Below are 15432 nucleotides of genomic sequence, written 5' to 3'. Positions count from 1 at the left end.
ATAATTTGATAGATATACCCTGTGGAATGATTCCCACAATCAAGTTAATTAATATATCCATCATCTCACACAACAAACGCTTTTGAGGTGGGCGAGAACACTTACAGTTTACTCTCAGCAAATTTCACATATACAGTATAACTTTATTGACTGTTGTCACTGTGCTGTACATCGGAGCTCAGAACTGAGATGTTGGTCAGAGGTACACACTGTGGATCTTTCTTTCTGACAGATTCTGATTCGACTCAGCAAACTCTGTGTTCAGGAGAGTGCCTCTGTGAGGAAGAGCAGGAAGCAGCAGCAGCGCCTGCTCCGGAACATGGGTGCACACGCCGTGGTGCTGGAGCTGCTACAGATTCCCTACGAGAAGGTGAGCGAGTCCCCTCCTGTGGCTGCTGCTCCCCAGAGTGGGGCGGATCCCTGGGATTTCCTAAATTCTTCTTATTAGGATATCATTGGCGAAGACATGAAGCTGATGTGAATATAAGGCATATCTGGGCCACCTGTATGAAACATTATAAAATTCCATTGCCCATAACCTGCCTCTTGTTTTAAGATTCTAAATAAGAGTCCATTAATTCCCCGCCTCCTTCCCACACCACACTGGGTGCAAAGGTTGGACAGCTCTACCTGCACGTGGGCTTGTGCTCCACAGTGTCCTCTGCAGATGCCATCCAGGCAGTTTAAGCACTACAGGTTACTAAATGCATGTGAGATTTTGGGGCTTACCCACTTCTGAGGTCCTCAGCAGTGTGCTGACATCTGGTCAAGTATTTGGATATATCAAGTGATACTTTGCTCTAAGTCCTTTTCTCCTGTTAGAAGTTACACTCTCTGTCCCGTTTATTCATTTGTCATTTTTAGCATTTGGCCTGGACATGATAGGGTTTAGGGAAGTAGAGCAATAGTGCTTTGCACTGTGCAGCCTGACAGGGCATTTTCAAAAGCGTCTATTCACTTTCAAAATCCAGTGCAGTTGTCATGGTGTTCCCATTTGACAGATCAGAAGACTGAGGCTTGGGGAACTTTAGAGTCCCAGGGCATGGACTTCTGTCTCTTGAGTTTACCAGAGACTGCCAGAGAAACTTGCCAGTGAAGAGTTGCCTAAAGGTGGCTCACTGCTAGTGCCTTCGGGGCACCAGGCATGGCACGGAGTCATTTTCATTTACCAGTTCATTTAATCCTTAAGACAGCACATGAGATAGGTCATACTTGGAGTAGCTCCACTTGAGAAGACTGTGACCAGAGGTTCAATACTTTGCCTACTTGGCCCAGCAACACATAGCAGAGCCCGCTCTGCTCAGTTATAGTGCAGTCGAGGTCTTATTTGCTATACCTGCTGCCCTGTGCTCAGGGAAGTTCTTGGTGAAGGCCACCACCATGGGCGTGGGGACCATGTGATTCAGGCTAGCCAAGCCTTTCAGTAGGCACAAATAAAGTATACGTTTAATTCCTCTAGTAGGTCAGGACCTTAACTAACTTCAAATTAATTACAAGTGTGCATGTCATCCAAGTTTGATTGACATTTAGACTAGAACCAGCAAGTTGATTTACCTTGCTATGTGTAAAGAATGGGAAGACGTAGTTTGCTGGCCTTACTTTTGCCTCATAATATCATCAGTTTCCTGAAAGAAAGATATCCATCCATAGAGTAGTAGAGTAATGAATAGGTAACCTGATTTGGTTGGAATTGGTGCTAGAACAGTGTGTGTGTGTGTGTGTGTGTGTGTGTGCGCGCGCGCGTGCGCGTTACTGGATGAGAGCAGATATACCTTCTGGTTATGTGAGGTCTTTAGAGCTTGCCTGCCTTGTAAAAATCCATTTCACATGATGAAGCCTTTAGTTTCCATGAGCCCCAGCAGAGTCTCCCTTTAGCTGAAGAAGTCAAAGAGTACAGAACTGTTTGAGATTACTGCTGTCAACCAGCAGTGTCTCCCTGTCCCAAGGCCTCTGATTTCTAAGAGCTGGAAGGTATGCCACTTTCTCTGTTAGTGGGAGACAAATGTAGCATCTACTTTGTTGTATGGGGATTTGCTATTAATGTCCCCTTAAACTTGCTCGTTTTAGATTGTTAAAGCTGGTAGCTCAGATTCCTTCTGTTAGTTGTTCTGACAGATGTGTCCTGTTTTCTCCCAGGATTATTATCTAGACCATGGTGAGCAAATGCAGACATGAACCAAATCTAGCCTACCACCTGTTTTTATACAGCATATTAGCTAAGAATGATTGTTCCATTTTTAAATAGTTATATTCTTAGTGGTACCAGCCTAATGTCCTCTCTTTTGCTTTTTGACCCACAAAGCCTAGAGTATCTGTCTGAACCTTGGTCTAGAGCAAAACCAATAGCTAACATTGATTGTGTGATTACCATCTGAGCACTTGACATGGATTTTGTCACTTAATCTTCACGACAGCCATATGAAGTGTGCATTTGTATTACCTCCATCTTACAGATGAGGAGACGGAGGCCTTGAAGAGTTAAGTAGCTTGCCCAACATCATCCAGTGGTGAGTGGTAGATCCAGGATAAGAGCTAAGCAGTCTGGTTTCAGGGCCTGCCTTCCTAACTGCTAGACTCTCTGGCCTCTGAAAAGAGGTAGTATATATGAGAAGACATAGGGAGGCTACCGTGGGCTAAATGAATAGGAGGGATGATTCTGTTACTGGAATTCTCCTTTCATTTTTACTGTATTAAAAGTTTTCTTGTTTAGAATTGGTCAGTAGGTTTTAATCCATTTTCTTATCATGGGGCATCTAATGCTTTACAACTACTGAGTATTTGTTTTTTACTGTAGGAAATGAGAATCACATAATCAGCTGTGTGAAATGCCTGGGGCAAGTATTATCCCATCTTGCAGATGGAAAAACTAACTCTTAGGTTAAATTTGATGCTGGGGTGACAAGGAAAGGATTATGACAGGTATATTTGCCTAGATTTATAATCTAAAGATATTTCTAGACTAATGTGTTATCTCTTGCCAAAGTTAATGCATACATGCATATGTTAGGCAGATTAAAAAGGTTGAGCCCAAGAGCTGGGGTGATGTAGGCTCACCACCAGTGATCAGTCAGCTTCTGCTCTGCTTTCACTCTGTTCTCAGAAATGGGGGATTCAGAAATTTCGGAAATTGCTGGAAATGGAATCCAGAGACTCCCTCTCAGCTTCCACTCTGTATTGCATTTTTCCCAAATAATTTTTGTGATCTGCCGGCTAGTGGAAGAGAACATAAGAGAATTGAATAAGTTACTGGCTTCTTGCAGTTTTAGCAGTGCAGCACCCCAGTATTTTCACACAACACACACTCAGGACACACCTTCAGAACTCCACTTGGCAGGTGATGGATGTGTCATAGAATGAGGTCTGCTGGCCTAGCAATATGTGCTGTCTCCTACTGACCTTATCTTGTCCACAGCCTGGCCCTATTTTCAACCTGTTTTTCATCTCCCTCCTTCCATATAGGCTGAAGATACCAAGATGCAGGAGATAATGAGGCTGGCTCATGAATTTCTGCAGAATTTCTGTGCAGGCAACCAGCAGAATCAAGCCTTGCTACACAAACACATAAACCTGTTTCTCAACCCAGGGGTAAGAGTTAAGGCTGGTTTGGAAACCTGTGAGGGGAGGAGGGCAGGACGCAGTAAGAAGAGCAACTTGTGCTTTTGCTATTATGACCATGGGGACTTGTTATAACGCAACATTCATTCCAAGGGGAACATTGGGACCAACTCTCAGGAGGACATAAATACTCCCCATCTTTTTAGGGGAGAAGGGAGGAGATGGTAGGGCAATGTAAGATATTTATATTTTCTCTTAATATTCTTCATTACATCAAATTTTAGCACCAAAGAGTTGCTGGTTCTCACTCTCCAGCCGTATCCTTCTGAGATCATGCATAAAGTTTTCTGTATACATAATACATTATGTACATACAAACATAATATATTCATATAAAGCATAATTGTAAGATATATTTTAAAAGTATGTGTTGTGCATTTTTTTTAAAGAAAAATGGTGATGGACTCTGCACTTGATTTTGGACTTTGCTTTTTTCACTTAATACATTGTGGCTGTTTTTGCAAGTCATAGATATATAAATTTTTCTCATTTTTGATGAGAATTTGTAATGGCTACATGGCATTCCATGGTTTGGCTGTAACTCTTTAAAAGCCATCCCCATATTAGTGAACATTTAGGCAATGTCTACTGGCTTTGTAAATCTTTCTACAGAGGACATCCTTGTAAATACACGTGCATACACACATTCATTAGGACCGCTAGAGCTTTGGAGGAAAGGACTGCTAGACTAGGGAGTAATACTCCCTCTTTGTTATGTATGGGAAAAGAAAAGACAGAAGATAAAAAGTTTAAAGTCCCCTGCCTCACACTAAACATAAAACTCAGTAACTCTGGGTTAAAAAAAAAAAAAAAACAGAATAATCTTCCTAGAAGATAACATGAAAATATCATCAAGCTATTTGGTGGTAAGTGAAGTTTGATTACACAGTATACGAACAGCACTAATTATAAAGGAACATATCAATAAACTGGACTTCTTTTAAAAGTTCGGTTCACCAAATGACATCATTAAGATCATCCACAGGCAAACCAGAGGGTGGGAGAAGACATTTGCATTGCATGTGTCCAGTAAAGAAGTCCTGTCCGGAATATATAACAAACTCCAAAAAGTCAATAATGAAAAGGACAACCCACTTTTTTTAAATGGGTAAAAAAAAGTTTAAAATGAAATCCTCCATAGAGGAAATCTAGACAACAGGACAAGGTAATCGGCAGAGAAGTGTAAATTAACTAAAATTTGCACAACAAAGTATGACTAAGACCAAAAACACCAACAACACTATAAATCTGCAAGGGTGTGGAAAAGCTGTAGTGTAAAATGGAAATTGTTCTCATTTTTTGAAAGCTGTTGGGCAGTACTTTACCAAGCTAGACGTTTATGCTCTACAACCCAGCAATTCCACTCTTGGGTGTAAACCCAACAGAAATGCACATATATGAGAGTTTACCAGAAGACACATTCAGGAATGCCCAAAGCAGCACTATTTGTACTGAGTGTAGTATTAACTACTTACCTAAAACTGGACACGCCCCCAAATGCCCATGAGCAATAGACTAGATAAACACATTGTAGTTTATTCATGCCACGGACTATACATAGCACTGACCATGAGCAAACTGCTGGTACATGCAACAACATGTTGACAGCATTGCAAATGTACTATTGAGCAAAAGAAACCAGAAAGGAGAGAGTATATGAGGCTCAAAAGCAGGCAAAACTCATCTGTGGTTGCAGAAATCAAAACAGGAGTTAAATTGGGTGGCGAGGCATTTCGTTTCTTGATCTGGGTGCTGGGGTTTCCTGTGTAGTTCATTGAGTTGAATACTAGTGATTTGTTTCCCTTTCTGTGTGTTTATTATGATTTAAAAAGATGGCAGAAAGTGAGAAAGGAGAATACCTCTTTGTGGGTTTAAATTCTTCTCTCTGTGTGTTTTGGTAGACTATCTTTCTCACTTTGTACTCTGCTCTAGCCACAGAGTTTTGACCATTTCCCTGTGCTCCTGCCCTCACTCTTGTGCCAGATCCTGGAGGCAGTAACCATGCAGCACATCTTCATGAACAATTTCCAGCTCTGCAGTGAGATCAACGAGAGAGTTGTCCAGCACTTTGTCCACTGCATTGAGACTCATGGTCGAAATGTCCAGTACATAAAGTTCTTGCAGACAATCGTCAAAGCAGAAGGGAAATTCATCAAAAAGTGCCAAGACATGGTCATGGCTGAGGTGACACTTGCATTTATAATCCTATCTAATAAAAAACATAGGATTCCGGTGGAAGGTAGAGTACTGTAATTAAAAGAATTGATCTGGGATATGATTGTAGGCCATCCTACTTTACTGGAGGTGTGACTGTTGACTTCCCCAACCCTAAGTGTGCCTTCCTATAAAATGATGGTGTGGTGGTATTAGCTGAGATGCCAACTTAGTGAAATGATAGTGACAATAATAGCTAAGATTTATTGGAAGCCTGCAATACCCTCGTCACCGTTCTAATCAGTTTGCATGTAATCATTTATTTAATCTCATGACACAGCACCATGAGTTAGGTATCATCTTTGTCCTCAGTTTTACAGACAAAACTGAGGCACAGTGAGGTTAGATAATCCATGTGGAGTATTTATCACAGTATCTGGCACCTAATTAGAGCTTATAAAGGTGAGTTGTTCCTAAGTAAATATTACTGTATTTGTTTTGACTTCTGTGTCAGCCCTTTTTGGATCTTCTGTATTTCATGGAGTGCTGAAATTGATTTAATCTTATGTAGATTTATGAGAAGCCCTATACAGTCCTGGGGACAAAGTATAAGTAAGAATGCCTTGATTTTTTGATGAGGTTGAAAGGAAGGTGTATCTTAATGAGAAGTGGATAATTTGTAAGTGTGAAGAGAGAAAGCAGTGCATGAAAGAGTCATAAGAGTTATTACTTTTCAAGCATAAAAAGATGGAAATGGTTTTAAAAAGAAAAATCATAGCCTATTAGGTTGGAAATCCAAGTGCAAACTTAAAATACACATTTCCACTTGATACATGAGTGCTGGTCTGCAGACTTTCTCTTCCTTTGATAGTTTTTTAAGGCCTCTGTCATATACCTGAATCTGTTGATTGAAACGATGAATGAAATTTAGATGAGTTCAATAATATAGGTGAGACTGGTTTTGGAAAGCAGATGCTGGCAGAGCATCTCTATTTCTCTGCAAATAGATATTTTTTAAATGGTGTCCCCACCTCCTCTGCAGGCTTGTAATATAAACAAGCCCTGTTCTTTTTATAGCTTGTTAATTCGGGAGAGGACGTCCTCGTGTTCTACAATGACAGAGCCTCTTTCCAGACGCTGATCCAGATGATGAGGTCAGAGCGGGACCGGATGGATGAGAACAGCCCTCTCATGTACCATATCCACCTGGTGGAGCTCTTGGCCGTGTGTACCGAGGGCAAGAACGTTTACACAGAGATAAAGTGCAACTCTCTGCTCCCACTGGATGACATTGTCCGTGTCGTGACCCATGAGGACTGCATCCCTGAGGTGAGCGTTTCTCATGGCTCTGCACATGGCGTGTGGAGCTGTGGCTGGCCTAGATGAGACCTCATGGTGCAGAGACCTGCAGCTCATTTCATACTGAGATCTCAGTTGGTGGAAACATTGTCTCGAATGCCAGTTTTGTAGATGAAGAAAGTTGGGGGGATGTTAAGTCTTTCCTGTGGTCTCCTTGAGAAGACTGGGAATCTGCTGCTGTGCTTCTGCTCTTGGAAATTTAATAATTCAGCCTGTTGAGCAAAGAGAATTTGATTGGAATGAATATTTGAAAAATGAGATTGAATGGGTTGAGATATAGTTCATGAGCATGTAAGACCTATTCTGCAGGTTTATTCTTTAAAATGAAAATTTGTGTTGCAAAAATAATGAATGACGATTATAAAATATTGAGAAACTATACGTAACCAGTAGGAGACTTAAAAAATTCCACCACCCATAATAAATACCCATTAGGTTTTGGAAAGGATTCCGTCCAAGCTTTCCATTTCCTTGCATATGTATATTGGCTAGTAACAGAAACGACAACAACAAAAAAGTGGATCATTTGGTATATCGTTTGCCTTTGTATGTTTAAAATATATACTGTTAATTTATGTCTTAGACTAAATATACATATATTTAGAGCGTATGTAGTATGTATCTCATATATACTACTGTGTTTTAGAGGATTTTTTTGAAAAGTTAATACATTTTGAAAAGTTCAAATAAAAGAGACTGTGAGTAAGCTATGAAAAATCTTCTAATCTGTCCCCTCCCGCCCCACAGAAAATCACTTATTATGTTCTTGTACCTCCTCCTAGAATTCTGTATATAGACATTCCCCCACTCCCCCCTTCCTCCTTTTTTAAACACAAAAGGTGATATTCTGTGTACACTATTCTTTTCATATCAGTCCATAAAGAGATTCCACATTCCTTTTTTATAGTTACTTAAAAACTTTATTGTATGGATGTACTGTAATTGCCCTACATGGTTGTTCACCTGACTTATGTGGATATAATGAGATGGTTATAACTGGTGATTTTAATGAAGGAGAAAATGACAAGATTGTGTTTTTATCACACAGCATTTTATCAGACTTTTGGACTCTTATTTACCTGATAGATGAACATGATTGTTCTGACATAGTTTTGATTTGCATTTCTCTTATTCCACGTATATCAAATTGGTTTTTCCAGAAAGGTCTGTTTCTATCTCCAGGTTAAAATTGCATACATTAACTTCCTTAATCACTGCTATGTGGATACGGAGGTGGAAATGAAGGAGATTTACACCAGCAATCACATGTGGAAATTGTTTGAGAATTTCCTCGTAGACATCTGCAGGGTAAGGCTATCTGGAATGGAGGGGTAGAGCAGAAGTGTGTGTTCACGCATGTCTGGACATCCTTATGCAGGCATCAAGAAAATATCCACATAATTTCAGCTTGCTAATGTAAGGCACAGGGAGGCAGATGTGGCTCTTAACCTTGCACATGTCTCATTTCTTTCTACCTTTTACTCCTAGCTGAGAATAGATTTTATTCATCCCATGTCAGGGAAGATAGATTATTTTTGCTTTTCCTTTCATCCCTTATGAATTGATTTGTGAATAATAATCTGAGACAAATTAAAACCACATTTATAAGCTTTCTTTTCCGTGATGATATTTCTCCTCGGACACCTTCCTGAACTTGAGCATTTCTCTCTTCCAGTGTGGTGTCGAGGATTCTGTAAAGCACTTGCCTTTGCATCTGTTTTCCTACCCAGCACTTGGGTGGGGCTTCATACTCTTGATTTGTTTTTGCTCCAAGCTTAACATTAATTCTAAGCCCGCAAGACCAACTACCTAACAAGGCATACCGTATATTCAGTATGAGGTTTGTGGTGGTGGATTTGGGGTAGAAGTGCCAGTAACCAGGAAAGAATAATTTTGAGATGAATCTTAATTTTGGAAACATAATGTTAAGTGCATTGTAGAGTCCTAGGTTGTCATATTTTCTGCTTCATGGTACAGTTACCAGTATAAGACAAGGAATGTACAAGAACTTGTTTTATTCCTAATCAAGGACTTTATTTCATAATACTCAGGTATTGGTATCACAGACATATATGTATTTTTTAAACCTCGAATTCCCCCTAGTCTTTTAACCCCATAAATCTAGGTTTTAGAGATTGTAATGGAAGGTCTGTTTCATTTTGATTTTATATATTTTTTAAAGTAGCTTCTACACCTATCTTGGAGCCCAGTGTGGGACTTGAACTCATGACACTGAGATCAAGACCTGAGCTGAGATCCAAAGTCAGAGTTTTAACTGACTGAGCCACTCAGGCACCCCTGCTTTGTTTTGTTTTGTTTTGTTTTTTAATCAGGGCTGAGCAGAGTTTTCTGGAAAGGACCAGATATTAAATACGTTCAGCTTTGTGGGCCATCTGGTCTCTATCACAACTACTCAACTCTGCCCTGGTAGTTTGAAAGCAGCCATGACAATATGTAAACATGTAGGCATGGCTGTGTTCCAATAAAACTTTATTTATAAAAGCAGCCACCTTAACTTTGCTGACCTCTACTTGACATTATTCAGAAAGGTAAAATCAGTAACTAACTTCATTCTCTTTATTTACCTACAAACTTTTCAGCATTAAGCTTAGAACATGGTAGTTAGTTAATAAAACTTGATTCTTGTTTGCTGTTCATAAATTTTTATTATAAGCAATGTTAGTGTCTCAAACTGTAGGACTGTTGAATTTGGTAATATAACTTGATTTTTAAAAATGTATTTTCTAAACCTTTTCTTTTAAATATCTGATCTTATTTTAAGCAGCAAAATTAAGTAGAATCAAGTAAAATCTGATGTCTCTTCTTATCCCAAAACTTAAAGGCAGTGACTCTGACTCACAGCCCACTACTTTCAACAGCATTGCAAATCAGTAACTTTAAAAAAAAATTTTAAATTGTATTTAAATTCAACAAACATATAATGCATTCAGAAGTTGAGGTCACTGATTCATCAGTCTTATGTAACACCCAGTGCTCATTATATCACATGCCCTCTTTAATGTCCATCACCCAGTTACCCTGTCCCCCCATCCCCCTACCCTCTGGTAAATCTGTAACTTTTCGAAAATTGAAGTATAATTGACACATAATGTTATATTAGTTCCACTGTACAACATAGTGATTTGACAACTCTGTATGTTAGGCTACTGTAACATTTTTATTTCGTGAAAGAATGTTGTAGATTTGGAGAATATCACACACAGTGGACCTCACTGATATATTTGATTCTCTTGATTATATGGATTAGGAAACCAGGGCCTACAACAGGTGAATGGCTTAACCAGGAAGACAGTTTACTTTTAGGGGAAAGTAAAGACAACTGTAGGTACTATGCCTTTTGTTGCCTTTTAAGGTTTTAGATATGCCACACGTGGCTAGGAACTTGAAAGCAATGGCCTTTTAGGTCCCATACCAATTTTAATGTTTTGTCCATTAATATGTTATATCTGAGTTGACTGGCTTCTTTTTCTGCTTGATTTATTGTTATTGTTATTTTAATATCTTAGAGGTAGAAATATTGACCTACAAGCCTTTACCTTTCATTTGTTAAGGGTATCCAGCAGGAGTGGTCACAGATTTCTGAATTCTACAACTGACTTGCAGGTTTTGGCCTAATGTCTGAAGCATCCAATTGCCTTGCAGGCCTGTAACAACACCAGTGACAGGAAACACGCAGACTCAATTTTGGAGAAGTACGTTACTGAAATTGTCATGAGTATTGTTACTACCTTCTTCAGTTCTCCCTTCTCAGACCAGAGCACGACGCTGCAGGTAAGAAACACAAGTGCAGGTGCAGAATATTCATGGCCGAGCTTCAGCAGTGACTGTTGGTGCAGATTTGGCACTGAGCAGCTGTACATGAGCCATTCTGCAAGGCATTCATACAAGATGCTTTTCTTTCTGTGGAGGGCCCCTCGGCTAAAGAAGCATCTGAGGATGCTTTTCCATACCAGATAATTCTATCAGTGATTTATTTATTTTTTTCCCTAAAGATGCCTTTTCTTCTCCCTTCAATCTTATTGATTGCTCCCTTACAACCTCAGAAGGAGAAGCAGCTTTCAGATACATGCTAGCATGTTATTAACACTTTCTAAAAAACACATTTGGAGATCTCCATTCTAACTCCCAAGTGTGTGCCTAGAGTGCATCCAAAGTGGTGCATAGCGTGAGAGGCCGTGACAGCCATGGCAGCGGGGCTGCTACATGGCGTGACTCCATTGGCATGTGTACTCCACTGTGTGTGGCGCTCCTGGGGTTGTGCTCTGCAGCAGCCTCGCATCAGGATTCTCACTGTACTTCCAGTTTCAAAGGTACAAATCCATGGAGCCTTGGAGATTATTTCATTCTTTGACTTGGAAAAATCATTCTTATTTTTATAACTTACGTCTGGCTCAACTGCCTTGCAAGTCTTACTGCAGGTACATTCGTACAGCCTGCAGAATAAAAGCTGATCTTAGTCTCCATTGGTCAGAAGAGAAATATTAACCATCCTTGTCACGGAAAGAGGTAGAGGCTGTCCTAGGGTTGATGGGAGGCCCAGGGTTCTTGGACTACAGACAAATAATCCTAACGAAGGTAAATTCTCCAAGGGAAGGGTGATTCCTGGTCAGTATAATACTCACTGGTACATTAATTAGATACTGTTACATGTCATTAATATACAAAGAGTTCATGTAAGCCAAAGCAACCTATGAAGTAGAAGATACTATTCTCATTTTGTTGCTGAGTGAGTGAGACTCAGAAAGTTTAATTACCATGCTCAGAGTCACAGCCATTAGGTGGAATAACCATGATTTCAACCTACTTCTCTCTGACTCAAAAACTTGAAGTATGGAATTTTTAGTGGGATAAAAGCTGGGTGGCCACCTGGGTGGCTCAGTGGTTGAATGTCTCTCTTCAGTTCAGGGTGTGATCCTGGAATCCCGGGATCAAGTCCGGCATTGGGCTCCCTGCATGGAGCCTGCTTCCCCCTCTGCCTATCTCTCTCTCTTTGTGTCTCTCATGAATAAATAAATACAATCTTAAAAAAAAAAAAAAAAAAAAAAAGGAAGAAGAAACCAAGCTCATGAGTTACTGGAGACCAGAACATGCTCCTCACCAAGTACTATTACACCAAGAGCCAACTAAGAAAGCTGCTTTGGTTACTAAGATTGGGCTTGCTTCTTTTTATAATTTAGAGTGGCAATCACCACTGCAATGCCCATTCTTCTATAGATTGTGAAACAGTATTGCAAAACCAAAATGTCAAAGTAAATCAATCAAATTAGTTGGAAAACCATTAAACAGGAACTTTTGTTTTGGTTTTCCATCTTGGTCACTACTCTTTGCTCATATTGCCTTTAGTCTGAAACCAATTTTTGGACCACCTAATAAGCCAGAACTGTCAGAGAGATGAGTCTTCAATATAAATGTTGTAAGTTCCGAGTGAGACCCAGGTTGTCTATATCTACTTAGAATACAAAGTCCAAAGTGGTTTTAGCTTTGTTTTCTAAGGGGGAGCTAATGGATTTCTAAAGCATTTATTTTCAAGGAATACTATTTTTGGAGCTCTCATAGCCTGTCTTTTTTTGTTTATATGCTGAAAATCATATGCCTCATTTCCCCAGCTAGATTTTACGTCCTTCCTGGCTTCCTTCCTTGTTTGTTTTTTTGTTTGTTTCCTTCTTTTCTTTCAACTCAAACATATGAGGAAGGAAAATGGTGAACTTGGGTTTGTCTGTGTTGCATTTATGTTGCCAGTGGAATGTCTAGGAAGAGCTGGAACTGTGGGATCCAGGAAGGAAGAATAAAATTTTGGAGACTTTTGAGCAGGATAAAGCTGGTTTCGAATCCTCACTCTGCCCTTTACCAGCTCTTTGGACTTGCCTTGGTCACTGAACTTCAGAACCTCTTTGCTTACATTTGAAACAGGAACATAATACCAACCTTGCAGGTTTTTGTGAGCACTAGAGATAATGTTTATGAAACATCTGGCATAATGCCTGTCACATAGGAGGTGCTTTATAAATAGGAACTTGTGCTCTTCCCCTCTAGACTGTAAGGTACAGTAAGAAAGGCATAGTTATGCCTTATGTGCACAGTTGCCTCAGGTGCTGCTCTGTCCCTATTCTTGCTTTGTGCCTGGAACCTAGTAGATGTTAACTCTTTGAGATAATAAATGTATCTGTGAGACTCAGGAGAGGGAAATCGTAGAATCCAAATATAAACATTTCCTGATTGAAGTTGTGGCCTGGAAATAGAAATTGTTTACTAAAAGGGACTGAGCAGAGTGCAAATAATTAAAGACAAGATACAAAAGAGGCCAGAGGAAGGTCTTTATCACACACACAGGATGGGATTAAGAACAAACAGGGCTTCATTATCTCAGAAAAGGGAGGATTTTATGAAGAAGGTGATGGGCAACCATGTTCTTTAGTCCAAGAGGTCACATGAGCTCATGCCCCCAGATTGCCCATTGGAAGGAGTAATTAGGAGGTAGCTGCCCTGGCCAATTAATTCATCTTTTGTTTATCCAGGGGTCAGATGGGAACAGAGTAGAGGCCTAATAAATATTGGTTCGCTTGAATAAATTTAGTCAAAGGATACTTTTTTCTTTGAGTTTGGGTTTTGGGTTCTCATCCCGACTCCAGCATATACTAGCCAGTGGGGTGGGTGATGATACCACTGTTACTTTCTTGGGTCATGGTGAGAAGGGTACAGTGAGATATGCAAAAAGCACTTAGCACGTGGGTAGTGTTCTCCATAAATGGCTTCTCTTATGGGACTCTTGTGCTCAGGAGCTTAATATCAGGGTTTCTTAGCCATTGTCTCAGGATCTCTATGATCCTGTCCTCTATTAGTAACAGTTAGCTCTCTTGGGTGGCTGTGAGGTGTAGAACAGAAAGTACTTCCTAAAAAAAAATGAGATTCTGGTTTGCAGGTGAACTTAGTAGAAGGAGCACAAAGAAGCCAACTCACTGCTCTGCCACCACTTATTAGTTCTTTTGTATACTTTCTTTTACCGTTTCTGGGGCTCCAGTTTTTATTTATAGCATAAGGCAATTCCGTGTGCCACAGGGTTGTTAGTTGAGGTCCTAAATGAACTTTTTGCTTGAAGAATGTAGCACTTATTATGTGTAAGTTTCTGAACATTGTTCATAGAACAGGTTCTGAATTTTTATTAACCTGCTGTATTTTTATCTAATAGAATTCCTCCCCCTGCCCAGCACTTTCTGTTGTTTTTTTTCCGTCTCAGAAACCTAAGTTTTTCAGTGCTTTTTCTCTTTGCTATATTTGCTGTTTTTTGGAGGGACTACACAAGTCCTCTTCCCCAGATTAAAAACCAGTGGAGTGACTCACTGTACACAATAATGCTTGCCTTCCAGGTCCAAAGCTACCCTGACCCAGGTAGCTTCGAATAAAGACCATAATAACTTTGAAATGCATTCAGAAATCACTGTCAAACTGATTAAGTAAACATTGTTCTTTCATTTTAAAAAGAGTATAGGTTTATACTGTCATAGAGATAGATCCTACTATAGAGTTAACTTATTAGTAAATGAATACTTAGAATAACCATCAGAACTATCTTCTGTTTAATATCATTGGAGACATTGCTAGAAATAAGTAAGCATTCTCGGTGAGATCCACTTATCAGTTTGTTTTTTGCTGATTAAAAACACAGGTTCTACTTATAGGAAATAGTGTCTGGAAAGAACTTTGGGTTAATCTGCCTCAATTCAATGTATTGGGTGAAGTTAAAGCTCAGGGACCTGAGATAATTTGCCTCAAGTCCTATAGCCAGTTGGTAACTGGATAAGAATACCCATTTTCAGACATTGATTCCACTGTTTGTTCTTCTGGTCAGACTTGGATGGTGTCAAGTTTGTAGATGACCTTAAAATGCTTCTGATTTTTTCCTCCTTGGGCTAGGCAACTTCTGGAATCCTGCTCATAACTGGTCACCCCTTCTCACTCTTGCAAAGAGTCTTACCATTAACGCACGGTTCAGTGCAATGTCTGTTTCTGATCAGCGTATCAGTGATCTGCGGGAAAGTCATACCACCTGTCTCTTGGCCTCTCTTCCTTGCAGACTCGCCAGCCTGTTTTTGTGCAACTGCTGCAAGGTGTGTTCCGAGTTTACCACTGCAACTGGTTAATGCCAAGCCAAAAAGCCTCTGTGGAGAGCTGTATTCGGGTGCTCTCTGATGTGGGTAAGATGTGCAGTTTGGATTGAGTGCAATGAAAATGAATTGCCTAATAGTAATAAAGGCTGCTGTTTCTTTAGCACTTATTCTAGCTCTT

General features: G+C 39.9%; 1 protein-coding gene across 5 annotated transcripts in view; it reads left to right on the top strand.

Annotated features, from left to right (window-relative positions):
* The window catches only part of ITPR1 (inositol 1,4,5-trisphosphate receptor type 1), a 318830-nt gene that overhangs the window by 171916 nt on the left and 131482 nt on the right, over positions 1-15432 (top strand). For all 5 annotated transcript variants that reach the window (XM_055343239.1, XM_055343238.1, XM_055343242.1 and 2 more), the window contains 7 exons: positions 233-370; positions 3460-3585; positions 5599-5799; positions 6847-7098; positions 8311-8436; positions 10792-10920; positions 15221-15341. In XM_055343239.1, the coding sequence (XP_055199214.1) occupies positions 233-370; positions 3460-3585; positions 5599-5799; positions 6847-7098; positions 8311-8436; positions 10792-10920; positions 15221-15341 (1093 nt within the window). The remainder of the gene's footprint in view (positions 1-232; positions 371-3459; positions 3586-5598; positions 5800-6846; positions 7099-8310; positions 8437-10791; positions 10921-15220; positions 15342-15432) is intronic.

This window comes from Nyctereutes procyonoides, unplaced genomic scaffold (assembly GCF_905146905.1).
Source record: "Nyctereutes procyonoides isolate TBG_1078 unplaced genomic scaffold, NYPRO_anot_genome, whole genome shotgun sequence".
In the NCBI taxonomy this organism is placed as follows: Eukaryota; Metazoa; Chordata; class Mammalia; order Carnivora; family Canidae; genus Nyctereutes; species Nyctereutes procyonoides.
The sequence above is the reverse complement of the archived record's forward strand: the minus strand, read 5'-3'. Positions and strand labels throughout refer to the sequence as shown.